The sequence below is a fragment of the Dreissena polymorpha genome, chromosome 1 (genome assembly GCF_020536995.1).
Source record: "Dreissena polymorpha isolate Duluth1 chromosome 1, UMN_Dpol_1.0, whole genome shotgun sequence".
Taxonomy (NCBI): domain Eukaryota; kingdom Metazoa; phylum Mollusca; class Bivalvia; order Myida; family Dreissenidae; genus Dreissena; species Dreissena polymorpha.
In genome coordinates this window covers 76,429,659-76,442,512 of record NC_068355.1, presented here as the reverse complement: position 1 = coordinate 76,442,512, position 12,854 = coordinate 76,429,659, and the positions used below count along the sequence as shown (strand labels likewise).

Genomic DNA, 12,854 nt, shown 5'->3' with positions numbered 1-12,854 from the left:
CACATAGTAACAGTTCCAGATCTCTTACCTTGACATAAACCTTAAACAAGTAATAATATGGGAAAACCCTAAATTCCCAACACATACAGAAAGCACTATACATACATCTGACAATATTATGACTTGAAGATATACTTGTAAGATACAAAAACAAGTTTTGCATCAACAGCACATCAAACCGCGAAGGCTGTTCAGAAATTTTCAAGACAAATTTGTAAATAACAAACTCTTTCTTAACCTTTAAAAAATATCTTTAATAATGGATTCAAAATATAATTTGCTCTGATTAATTTACGACAAGAGGGCCATGATGGCCCTTAAACTTTAAAGGGATCTTTTCACGCTTTGGTAAATTGACAAAATTGAAAAAAAGTTGTTTCAGATTCGCAAATTTTCGTTTTAGTTATGATATTTGTGAGGAAACAGTAATACTGAACATTTACCATGCTCTAATATAGCCATTATATGCATCTTTTGACGATTTTAAAACCTAAAAATTATAAAGCGTTGCAACGCGAAACGATTGAATAATTTGGAGAGTTCTGTTTTTGTCGTTAAATTTTGTGAAACTACGAAGATTGCTTATATAACGTATAAAATACGTTTAGCATGTGTTCTCGGCGGAATAGCTCAGTAGGTTTAAGCGTTTTTACTTCAGGACTCTGGCAGGACTCCAGGGGTCACTGGTTCGAAACCTGCTCCGGGCAATGTTCTTTTCCTTTTTTTAATTTTATTCTTGATTTTTTACTGGAGCTTTTACGATCCAATGTTTACATTTATCAATATAAAGCATTTAATGAATAAGTTAAAAAAATGCCAAAATCTGTGAAAAGGCCCCTTTAAGCGTTCAACTGACTTTCAGGTATAACGGATATCTAAGACTTGACCAAGTGACCTGGTTTTACTTCACCCAAATTCAAACATGGCCCTGACATTGTGAATTAGAGGATATTCTTAGATTTTACACAATAGCTCATCATGACACTCAGGGGCTCAGGTGATCTAAACAAGAGTGGTCTCTAGAGTGGTATTTACGGGTTGGAAATGAAGCCAATTTACAACTTGAATCTAGTATGAAAGGTCTTCGATTAAATTTAACTTTCTGAGGGACTGCAAACACATCAAAATACGTATCAGTGGTAAACAGTTTAAAGTTGACAACGCCCATCACATGACACAGTCGACAATGTCAGAAATAGGCAGATCCAGTTTTTGGATGCAATTTATCCAGATATGAACTTGGTCTAGATATTGTCAAGATCAAAATGCTCAACAAGTTTAATTAAGATTTAGTCATAAATGTGGTGTGCTAGAGTAGTAACAAGGATATTCTTACATTTTACACAATAGCTCATCATGACACTCAGGGGCTCAGGTGATCTAAACAAGAGTGGCCTCTAGAGTGGTAAACAGAATAAACCTTTCCCACTCGCAGTCTGTTCAGGTTTTATGCTGTTTTCTGCTATTCAGTATCTAAGGGTTGAAAAAGAAACCGTTAAAAATTGAATCTAGTAAAAAAGGTCTTTAATTAAATTTAACTTTCTGATGGACTGCAAACACATCAAAATACGTATCAGTGGTAAATAGATTAAAGTTGACAACGCCCATCACATGACACAGTCGACAATGTCAGAAATAGACAGATAGGTGAGATAAAAAGTTAACATTCCAAATTGAATATGCCATAATTTGCATAGTGTTAAAAATAATGTCAAGACACAAGAGGTTAAATATACAATGATACTCAATGTAATACTGATAAATAAAAAGACCCAAGTTATAAACATGTCAGTAGAAAACAGAGTAAATATTCATGTTGTGCATAGTTACCGTTTTCTTTATCAAATACAACATGTATTAGCAAAAAACAAATCAGACAATCCTTGTTTAAAAACGTTTGCTGTAAGTCGAAAAATCACACTCTTACATCTGAAAAAACTCTTTCTGTAGCTGACTGTATATTGCTGTATGCAAGATATACTTAAGGCATAGGGAATAAAAGTCATGAAATTCTTAGTTGTTGCAGGTGCTGGTATTTTGGTATATTTTGTATAGTATTGCTTTCTATAACATAAAATACAGTTCATCCCATGTTTTTCAGTCAAGCTTTCTAACCCAGATTTCGACATTTATAACAGCCAAAATGATGGAATAATTTTCTGCCAAATGACCGGTATGAATAAAACTCTACTACTGCATTCGTCAAAAATGAAAATTATAGAAATAAAACATTTTGTTTTTTTCAACGATGCTAACTGAATGATGAGTTTGAGCAATTTGCATCTCATAAACATAATAAGCAGGTTCAACAGCTCAAAACAAAACTCTCAAAAATCAATAAATTAAGTTGTACCAATGTACATTTCTACTAGAGGGATACCTTTTAGACGTGATACAATGCAAGTTAAAAGCATTATCCAATAACGAATGGTGCACAATGCATTATTGCAATACGGAAGCTTTCATTATGAATCATTCATGTAGCGTTTTGCAATATAGGCGTTACATCTATGTTTTAAGGTTGATTTGTTCAAAATTGTTAATTGCACAAACTTAAGACTGCGCAAGTGTCCGCAATTTAAATTGAGTGAATTGGTACCCAGCAAATTACCGGTAAAGTGATTTCACAGTACCTTCATATTTCTACATAACTTCAACTGTGTGTTGCCAGGGGACTCACATAAGATATACATTGTACCACTGTGTAAATAGGATAATGTGATTTCTTAAAGGGACCTTTTCACAGATTTTGACATGTATTGAAATTTGTCATTAAATGCTTTATATTGATTAATGTAAATATTGGATCTAAAAGGCTCCAGTAAAAAACAAACAAGAGGGCCATGATGGCCATGAATCGCTCACCTGACTTACCTTGCTTCATGAACTTAAACTTTATTAGACCCATATACAATCCCAAGCCAAATTTCATTAATTAATACATTCTGACAAAATTTCATTAAGACGTGATGAAAACTGTGGCCTCTTTCATCTACACAAGGTTTTACTAAAATTGGCCCGGTGACCTAATTTTTGACCCCAGATGACCCATATACGATCCAAAATCAGATATTTTCAAGATAAACATTCTGACCATATTTCACTAAGATCATATGAAAATTATGACCTCTATTATCTTCACAAAGTTTTTCTATGATTTTACATAGTGACCTAGTTTTTGATCCCAGATGACCCTAATACAATCCCAACCCAGATTTCATGAAGATTAATACTTTTGCAAATTTCATAAAGATTTGATGAAAACTGTGACCTCTACTGTCTACAAAAGTTTTTTAATTTGACCTAGTTTTTTACCCTAGATTACCCAAATTCAATCCCAACCCAGATTTAAACAAGACAAACATTCTGACCATATTTCATCAAGGTCTGATGAAAACTGTGACCTCTATAATATACACAAGGTTTTTCTATTTTTTGACCTAGTGACCTAGTTGTTGACCCCAGATGACCCAAATACAATCCAAACAGGGATCCCCTGGCCCAAAAATTTCTGTAGCCAACATTTTAGCCAAATGGAATTTTGTGTTGCCAAATTTTAGAAACTGTAGCCAAAGTTTTAGCAAAGCATTCGGAACCACCTGTTGTAAGTCTAGGCTAAGGAGTGTTAAAGAAGAAACTACAAAACGACGCTTTAATATGTTTATTACTATAATCATCATGTGTTCATAACAAAATTAACAGTTTACAACAAACCATTTATAGAAGTACATAGTGTGAAACATTTCTTTGAACTTCTTTGTTCCCCCATTAAGTACCATCTGAATTTGCGAAAGAGTGGACATGCTTTTTTGGAGAATTTGAAAGAATTTATACACAGAATTCAGAATCTCTTGGTATTTCACCAAATATGGAATGGTATCGGCTGCCATGGCACAACTCAATGCCAACCGATGTGCTATGACGTGTGTTGCCAACACACCTGGTACTGCACGCTTCAGACGGGAGACTACCACAGAATTTCGCCCAACCATTACAGAAGCCCCGTCAGTGCTCACCCCACATAAATTTTGAATGTCAATTCCCTTTTTACCAAGCAAAGTAACTACATTCCCATGTATGCTCTCTGCATTTGCTCATTGAAGTTCAGCCACAACTAAAAAGTAAGTATGTGGCAAAGCCATTCCAAACTCATCAGTTTCCAAAAGTCTAACATAGGTCACTAAATTTTGCTTCACTGACATGTCTGTGCTCTCATCGATCGTGATACTGTACTTGCATGATGTCTGTATCTTCTGGAGAAGATAACTCTTCAGAACGTCTGCCATACAGTTTTGAAATTCCGACACACTGGAGCTGTGTTCATATGACGTGTGGCTGTCAACTCGAAGGTCATTGAGCTGTGCTGCACCCTGAAAATATTTAAATACAAATTTGCAACCTGAAAATATAATTTATGATATTTAAATATATTTTGCTCAATATTTTTAGCAAACTTAAAAAAATTATCAATCAATTTAAAATAAATCAAATTTGTTTTAAAGATGTTTTATTTATTTGTTACCTGCAAGACACACAATCTGTTCAGGTCTGGAACCAGCGATGATGCGAGAGTATGTTGTGCAGCAAAGTACACATTAGTCATAGCCGACACTACAGCTGCTTCACTTTTGGATATTGCTGCAGCCTGCACATTTGTCATTGATGTTTTACGACTAGAAGATTGTGGGGCCTCTTTGTGATCTGAAATAAACAAAATCAAATATGCTTAATTTAAAAACAAAAAGCTCATTTTGAAAAGTGTCAATATATATTTATTATGAACATAACAAAATAGTAGTGTTATTTGTAATATATTATTCATATATTTATGTATATACATTTAAATATTGGTTGCCATTCTTTTTATTACCTTTTGATTTTTCGTGTTTTGAAATGTTGTCTTTTTTCAACATACTACACCCAGATGTGAATGAATTTGATTTTTGAAACTGTATGCATATTTTTCAATACATCGTTTTTGATTTTGCATTATAATCTAACCACTTGAATTCCGAAAGCCAAACATCTTTGAATGATCTATTATCAGATTTGATTTTTTTTGAGACCGGGTCGTTAGATTCGTCAGAGTCCAAAGGACGCTTATTGCCTATGGCCGCCATAATAACAGTCGCAAGTTCCGACACTTTATACCCGAAAATGTCAATGGTTTTATAAACGTTCATCTATCATCAATTACAATTGTAGCTAAAGAAACTTCAGCGTACAGTTTATATAGTATTGACATACCTGTACGCTGAAGCCAACCGCGTATCGAAAGTCAACCAGAGTCGTAACATATTTATGTCACGCTATAAATCAAAGAAAGCTCATTTTCTTGGATACATTTCTACATATATTGGTGAATTAATATAAATTACTGCATCGGGGAATATTTTTAGGTTCAAATATTTCAAATGCATCTTACAATAGATGAAAATAACTCTCATCAGTCTGAAATTCACAAATTTGTCGCCATTGTCGCTTTGTCACGTGACGAGTTTTCATTTGGATACTTTCGGGTCGACCTTGACATTTTTTGCTGAAATTGTATACAGTACTTTCGTTTTCTGAAATCTATTATTTGTGATTAACAACTTACGTCTGGTGGATTATAAGACTGATTTCAGTGTGAATCAGGTAGTTTTAAATAATATTTACTTTGAGTTGGTAATTACACAACAATTTATTTACAAAACAAGCCAGAATAATCTAAAATATTGGGGAATGTAATTCTGAATTTGAAAACTCTTGAGCACATGGTATGTTACTAAAACTAGAAATAACGTCATATGACCGTGAAATCTCGGGAGATTCGCATTTCAAGAAAGTCTCATATCGCTGTTTTTCTCGATATGTAAGAGCAGAATAGATACATTTTAAAGGTTCAAGATAGTATTTTGTGAAAGAATATATCTTCAGTTAAGGTTCATGTAGAGGCTTCAATTTGACAAATGTGGGACCCCTAGAATTGAACTCAAATTTGACTAAAGGAGGAGTGCCACATTGAAAATGTATACATATATGCTTTAAAGGATGTTTTTCATTCAAACTGCTGCCAATTTTGTACATCAACGTATCATAACATCCACAAAATCAATCAAAATACAAAGCGATTTTAACAATAAAATATACATTATTTTCAAAAATCTGAATCAGGTTTATTCCACGTATTTTGGCGGAAAAATATATAACTAGTGATTAATATCGACAATGACGAGGGCAAGTTACGCTTAAATAGTAGAAAAAGTTTACATATCTAGAAATATCAAAACTCGAACACATGTCATTTCATCACCATGGGGGCAGCCATTTTTACTCACTCATCGCCTAATTGACATTCCAAACGGTTGACGATGATAAATGCATTGAATCTTTCCGTTGATGTTTGCAAACTGCACGATCAGACCTCATAAACACTCAAAAGAATAACTATGTAAGAAGCATTTCACCAATGTTTACAATCGTTGTCGAATCACATTACTTATATTATTGCGCATAAAATAGTACGCTTACAGACTGACAGAAAGATCGATACGTAACTCCGTTCAATTCATCACGATATACTTTTATAATGATGATATATAATAATACATCGCTTTAACAATCTAAAAGTAGAAATAATTCGTTTAAACGGAGTTTTTAATAACGCAAGTGAAAACAACGGAAGTTGGATGGATATTCTGTGAGATGCACTTCGGCTCCAGAAAAACAATACAAATAAACTAAAAAAGACGTGTAGGGGATTATTTTCAGCTGGAAAATATTTGAAATAGGGTAAGTGACGATATCTCTACGTGGTCATTTCTGTTATTTAGTGCGATCTCTTGCTGATTAATATTAATAGTTGTTTTACTAGTTGCCACCCAACTGTCAAAATAAGTTATTATGTGTTTTCTCAGGTATGTGTATACACATACCCGGTTTTCTCACAACTGCACGTGGTTTCGACCGATTTGTTTTGCACGTTTTCTACGGAGCACAGCGATGGCCACGCTTTCAAAATGGGTAGAAGGAATCGAAATATAAAATCAATCGGTTTGCCAATTTCTTTATATTCCTTTACAATTGTTTATGTCGTCTGCAATCTATTTCAATTTGAGATGGTTTAAAATTTGCAATTTGGTTGAGAGGTAAATAACAAAATTGTTAAGCCTTTGAAATAGAATTGTGACTCTTATTATCCACCATACCTGGATTTTTAAAAAACTGTTACGTTTTAGTTATTTTTAAAACTTTATTTAGGAAATTTTTCCAAAAAAGGCAGTTGAATAAAAACTCATTTGTTGTTTTATGACAATAATTTTCTGTGAAATGTTGCTAACTTGACCTTGTATATGTAAATAGCTTTGTATTTATTCAACTTAAGGTAGTGCATATCCTTCCTAACTTAAGATTGAGAATTTGTAAATTAGTGTAAAAATGTATTGGTTTTAAACCAAAATATGAATAAAGCACACAAATATTGAATGTCAAAAATGTGATTATGTTATTCTATCCGTCTTAAGCTTTAAAATGATATATAGTTTGACCATACTGTACCACATTGAATGAAGAAAATATAAAGCGAAGTTTTAATGAATTTTATCCCCCCCCCCCCCCATGAACCTTAAAAGTGAAAAATGTCAATCTTTCCGATCCAGTTGTTGATTTGGGCCAAGAACTGCATTTTAAAGCTTTTTGGACCGGTCTTTGTTAACTGTCAAATTTTCGGGGATTTCTGGTTGACTTTCCTAACCAAGATTTGATCAAGACAAACATTCTCACTAAATTTCATAAAGATTGGATGAGAAATGTGACCTCTATTGTCTACACAAGGTATTTCTATTATTTGACCTAGTGACCTAGTTTTTGACCCCAGCTGACCCAAATGCCATCCCAACCCAGATTTCATCAAGATAAACATTCTGACCAAATTTTATAAAGATTTGATGAAAACTGTGACCTCTACTGTCTACACAAACAAATTGTTGACGGACACACGCACGCACACACGCACGCACATACGGACGCCGGACATCACACGGTCACATAAGCTCACCATGTCACTTCGTGACAGGTGAGCTAACCAAACTTAGAAAAAAAAGTAATCTTCAACTGGGCTTGAACCACTGACCTCTGGAGTAAAAGTCTATCGCTTAGACCAATCGGCCATCCGTGTTCATTCAATGAGTGATGCATTTTATACGTTATATAAGCAATCCTCGTAGTGTCTCAAAATATAACGACAACAACATAACTCTCCAAATTCTTCAATCGTTCTGCTTGCAATGCTTTATAATTTTCAGGCTTTTAAATATTAAAAAGATGCCTTTAATGGATATGATCCAGAATTCGTTGTCCAGGAATTTCTGTTACATCTCAAAATGTTTGGTGTCCAGGATTTTCACAACATGATACTTAAAATAAAATGATGTGAATATTTGTATTGAAATAAGACGGTTGTACTGTGAAATTGTCAAATTCATATTTAAGATGTGTACCCTTATATTATGATGTTTTGTTTTCCCTGAATTTGGAGATGTAACATGGACTCGATGGAAATTTATGCCTTTAATTTTGGAAATAGATGAACAGTTCTAATGAGATTCATTCCTTTCTTGAATTACCAACAACTTCATGTTCCTAGCATAGATTTTCCACTCCAAAGTGCCATGACATTAAAATATGTGCAATTTTAATCGAAGATGTAACTGGACACAAAAATTGAACATTTATTCAATAAAAACATTAAAATAATCAAAAGTTTTTCCTTTCTTTGATTCCAAATGAAAGACTAGTTACTTAGAAACATTTAAAACGATAGCAGTTCATAATTCTTGATTATAAATGACAATTCTGACATGTTTTTAGAAATCAGAGACTAACATTGGACGACAAAATGACTCTCGTTATCTCGATGTCAAAGAAATCAGACAAATTGCGAAGAGATAACCGAAGTTTATCCTATTTTCACCTTTTCATGTATGTAGTTTAATGCTGATTGAAAGAAATGCTGAAAGCTCCTATATTTCAGCATTAATTCCAACCTGCATTAAACAATGTTAACTAATTGGTTAGCTAATTGGTTAGTTAATTGGTTCACTTTTCAAAATAAAAAACTAAGCACATTACAGAACTTAAAAGGGGCTAAACACCTTCAAAAATTAAACCACAAATCTGATTTTATATCAATATATGAATGACAAGGAATATTAAACTATATTCAGTGCATATTGACCAATCAGATAAACGGATTTTAACTTGCAGGGTAATAAAAAAATAATAGCTTTTAAGGAGACAGATAGTAATTAACATATTATTTATTCTGAGATTTTCACAGACTAAAACAACAGCAAACTCTAAACTGCAAACATGGTATTTCTCCCTCTCTCTCTGCTTCACTTGTCTTCCTTGTAACCTGGAAATATAGGATGAGTTACATATTTTTAAAATTCAAAACAAGAAGTCAAAATAAAGTCAAAGACGGGGGAAATGCTTCAAAATCTGAGAAAACAAATGTATGTAGGTAAAGGTTTTGTTTATTATAGTGTCACCCCATTTAGAAGGGTAAGTCAGTCTGGCTTATGAGACACTTCCAACTGATTATACCAAGTACCTCCCAACTTCTATCACTAGGCAAGATGCCAGACGGATTTCAGTCACTAACCATTAATTTAACTAGCTCGCGGCTCAGGAACTGGCCATTTTATAATAAGTCCCAAAAGAAACATTTCCTGGACAAACGCTCCCTCTTGGGCTCGAACCTTCAACCTCCCGGTCCCAAGGCGGACACCTTAACCATTAGGCCACAGTACATTTACAATGTACATGTCACAGTTGATGCATACTTAATGTAACATTAAATACTTCAACTTACTTTCAAATCTGTAAAGTAGCCGACGACCTAGCTTGGACACTTTAGGTGGTTCCAACTTTCTCTGGATATCTGATTCAAGGTTGGTATGCCTTATTTCATTCATAACCCATGCATTATCTTTATATTTCTTGAAGAATATGACCCACGGCCATTCATCCACCTAAAATGTAATACATGTTTAGTTGTTAACTATTGAGTTAAAGTTGCTGCTTATATAGTAAAACAAAAGCTTCTATACTATTGTTACTTATAACAAGTAAGGTGTTTCTAGCTTTAAAACAAATGCTTGCTTGATTCAATGGCATGTTTAGCTGCTTCCTATTAAATGCTCACTTCAGTACTTAAGTGTTGTTTATGGTTTGGAACAAGAAATTGTCTCATTAAAAAAACACCTTTATTTGAAATTCTGAATTATCTCCAAAAATCAAATTATAAATTTATTAAATATATACATGTATACAAACATATTAAAAGTTTGCCAGACATTGATTTCAAATTTCAAAGACAGTTCAATATAGTTTCAAACTAGAAAGAAAATGAATTCTTAAAAATAACTGTGAATGACATTAACCCTTTGCAGCATATACCCATCTTTTATGTTACTACTCAATTTAAAAAAAACAGTTCCAATGGTACACATTTCATAGACATAACAAATTTTGTTTTGCATACCACTATATAGATTATACCAGTATAAAGATTAGTAGTGAATAGCATGAAACAAGATCAGCCGGCTGATTCATGCTATCCACACATGGCATTTTCAATTTCATTTTGACCGCCATGATATGACCGAAGCTGTTAAAAAGCGACGTAAACCCCATCACTCGTCACAACACTATTCTATTTTCTTAATTAGAATAGTATTAAAATGATGTACCTGAATGAAGTCATCTGGTCACTGGCTATGTGCTCTGTCTGGTCACTGGCTGGCTGCTTGGTCGGGTCATTGGCTGTCTGGTCACTGGATGGCTGCTCGGTTTGGTCAATGGCCGACTTCTTGGTCTGCTTACACAGAGACTGTTCGAGCTCCCTGTCGTAAAACACATACTTATACATACATAAAACTTATGAACACTGAATATGTCTATGTTTATTTGTTTTGAACCAATGTGTATGTATGGTAGGACCACAAACGTACATCAGGTACGTTGAAGGCATCCCAAATCTTGCCCCGACCGAGACACAAACCTGCACTGTGAGGGCCCCGAGAGTTTAGCGACCATAACCTCTGACCAACCCCTATTGCACTTTTAAAAAATGTATCAAAATAATTTAAAACCTGTAGACTTGGTGATCCTAACCATTAAATATTTCGAAGACTATGAATTATGAGGACTTGGCACAACACTATTCTATCTTCTGAGTTGAAATAGTCTTGTGCTGAATCCTTAAAAAAAACTGTTTAAAAATGTATTGAAAAGATGTACCTTAATGAAGTTTTCTGGATACTGGCATACTGCTGGGTCTGGTCACTGGCTGACTGCTGGGTCTGGTCACTGGCATACTGCTGGGTCTGGTCACTGGCTAACTGCTTGGTCTGGTCACTGGCTAACTGCTGGGTCTGGTCACTGGCTAACTGCTGGGTCTGGTCACTGCATCAGACGTAACATGGACATCAATTGCTAGTGTCCAGTTACATCTCTTGGCACAGACATCAGGAAAAACATGTGTTTGTTAAATGCAGATAAAAGAAAAAGCATTGCTGATCAATGTATGAACTTACCTGCACTGCAACCATTTAAAGTACTTATAACACTTTGATGCACATACAACTATTACTTGTGCACATTGAAGATGTAATTTTGACACCAAAACAAAAAAGTCCCTGTAACAAAGACACAACTCATTGCATCAATGTTACATCTTAGAAAGCAAACTCAATTAGAACAGTGTATAGTTAATTTATTGTATGAAATAAATAGGGAAACAACTCAGGATGGAATGGATTAAAAATGTCATGATGATTTTCTTCCCAACAATTAAATGATCAGAAATTGCCTTCTGATAAGACATGGCATGTAACTAGGACACGACGGGTTTCCCAATTAATTGTAGTCCAAGTTACATCCTTTATGTCGAAAATGTAGTCCACGTTACATCTTTTGTTCAAACACTGTATTTGGTTAAACATAACAATTTAAAACATGGAACAGGGTAATCTCTAATTTGTTTCCATCCAGGCACAAGTATGTGGGAAAATATAAGTCGTAGCAGACAACAAAGACGACTAAATGCATTTTCATTCCTAAGATGTAACTTGGACACGACGTCTATTTTGAACATCGCCATTGAATCTTGCAGTTCTGTCGTCCTTTATTCATTTGCATTTTATTTTCGTACCAAAGTCAAATCATAATTCTATTCGAATTACTTTAAAACAATAAAACGATACCTAAGGCATGTCGTTTCACAAAAAAACTCGGATGTTTAAGGCTAGGTTAGGTTATTTCAGACGTAACTCTCTTCACTTACCGAACTCGTGTCGAAGATTCGGCCATGTTGTCAGCTTTTGTGTACACAAATTCGTTGAATGCGTTCTACGTCATCAAATAATGTGTGCAGTTATTTTCCGGCGCCTTTGCGCAACCGATATGTGAAAGTAAACAGCGTTATCGTAAAAAAATTGATTTTTCGAGACGTAACATTTTGGACACAAAAGGTCGCCCGATTTTATTTTTAGAAATAGCGGAAATGTAACGTTACCCCCCCAAATTGATTTATTCTGATGATGATTGTAGGTATTTTGAAGGCAACACCGTACCATTGTAAGCACTGATTAGACACAGACTTAAGTGTAAAACTTATATCTGTAAAGACGTAACAAATTGGACTCGAAAATTACGTCTCGAAGGACCAATTTAAAAATCTATTTTTCTTTTAAATGGTTTACAGAGGCTCTTCTATTTTGTAAGCATGCTTTAGGGGTTCCATCTGTTAATTGATTATTTACTTTGTTCAAGACGTAACTCGGCATAAAGATGCAACATTAAACGCG

At 34.2% G+C, this 12,854-nt stretch overlaps 1 protein-coding gene across 2 annotated transcripts; it reads right to left on the bottom strand.

The window, feature by feature from the left end:
* Positions 1 to 9,283: 9,283 nt before the first annotated feature.
* LOC127836092 (uncharacterized) lies at positions 9,284 to 12,548 on the bottom strand. Of its 2 annotated transcripts, none has more exons than XR_008028580.1 (5): positions 12,332 to 12,548; positions 11,287 to 11,500; positions 10,737 to 10,889; positions 9,857 to 10,016; positions 9,284 to 9,397 (listed from the first exon to the last, which is right to left on the bottom strand). XR_008028580.1 is itself a non-coding variant. In XM_052362550.1 (5 exons), exons 1-4 carry the CDS (start codon positions 12,355 to 12,357, stop codon positions 9,956 to 9,958), a joined length of 405 nt encoding a protein of 134 aa, XP_052218510.1. In that variant the 5' UTR covers positions 12,358 to 12,547; the 3' UTR covers positions 9,284 to 9,397; positions 9,857 to 9,955. The 2 variants fall into 2 exon arrangements, 1 of the variants encoding a protein (XP_052218510.1); XM_052362550.1 differs by having other exon boundaries at positions 11,287 to 11,451; positions 12,332 to 12,547.
* Between the last annotated feature and the right edge of the window lie 306 nt (positions 12,549 to 12,854).

Excerpts from the sequence above, each read along its gene's own strand:
- LOC127836092 (XM_052362550.1), bottom strand. The coding sequence starts at position 12,357 with ATGGCCGAATCTTCGACACGAGTTCG. Across the intron at positions 11,452-12,331 it reads GAATCTTCGACACGAGTTCG|TGACCAGACCCAGCAGTTAG; the intron begins GTAAGTGAAGAG and ends CGTCTGATGCAG. Across the intron at positions 10,017-10,736 it reads GACCAGATGACTTCATTCAG|GTGGATGAATGGCCGTGGGT; the intron begins GTACATCATTTT and ends ATTACATTTTAG.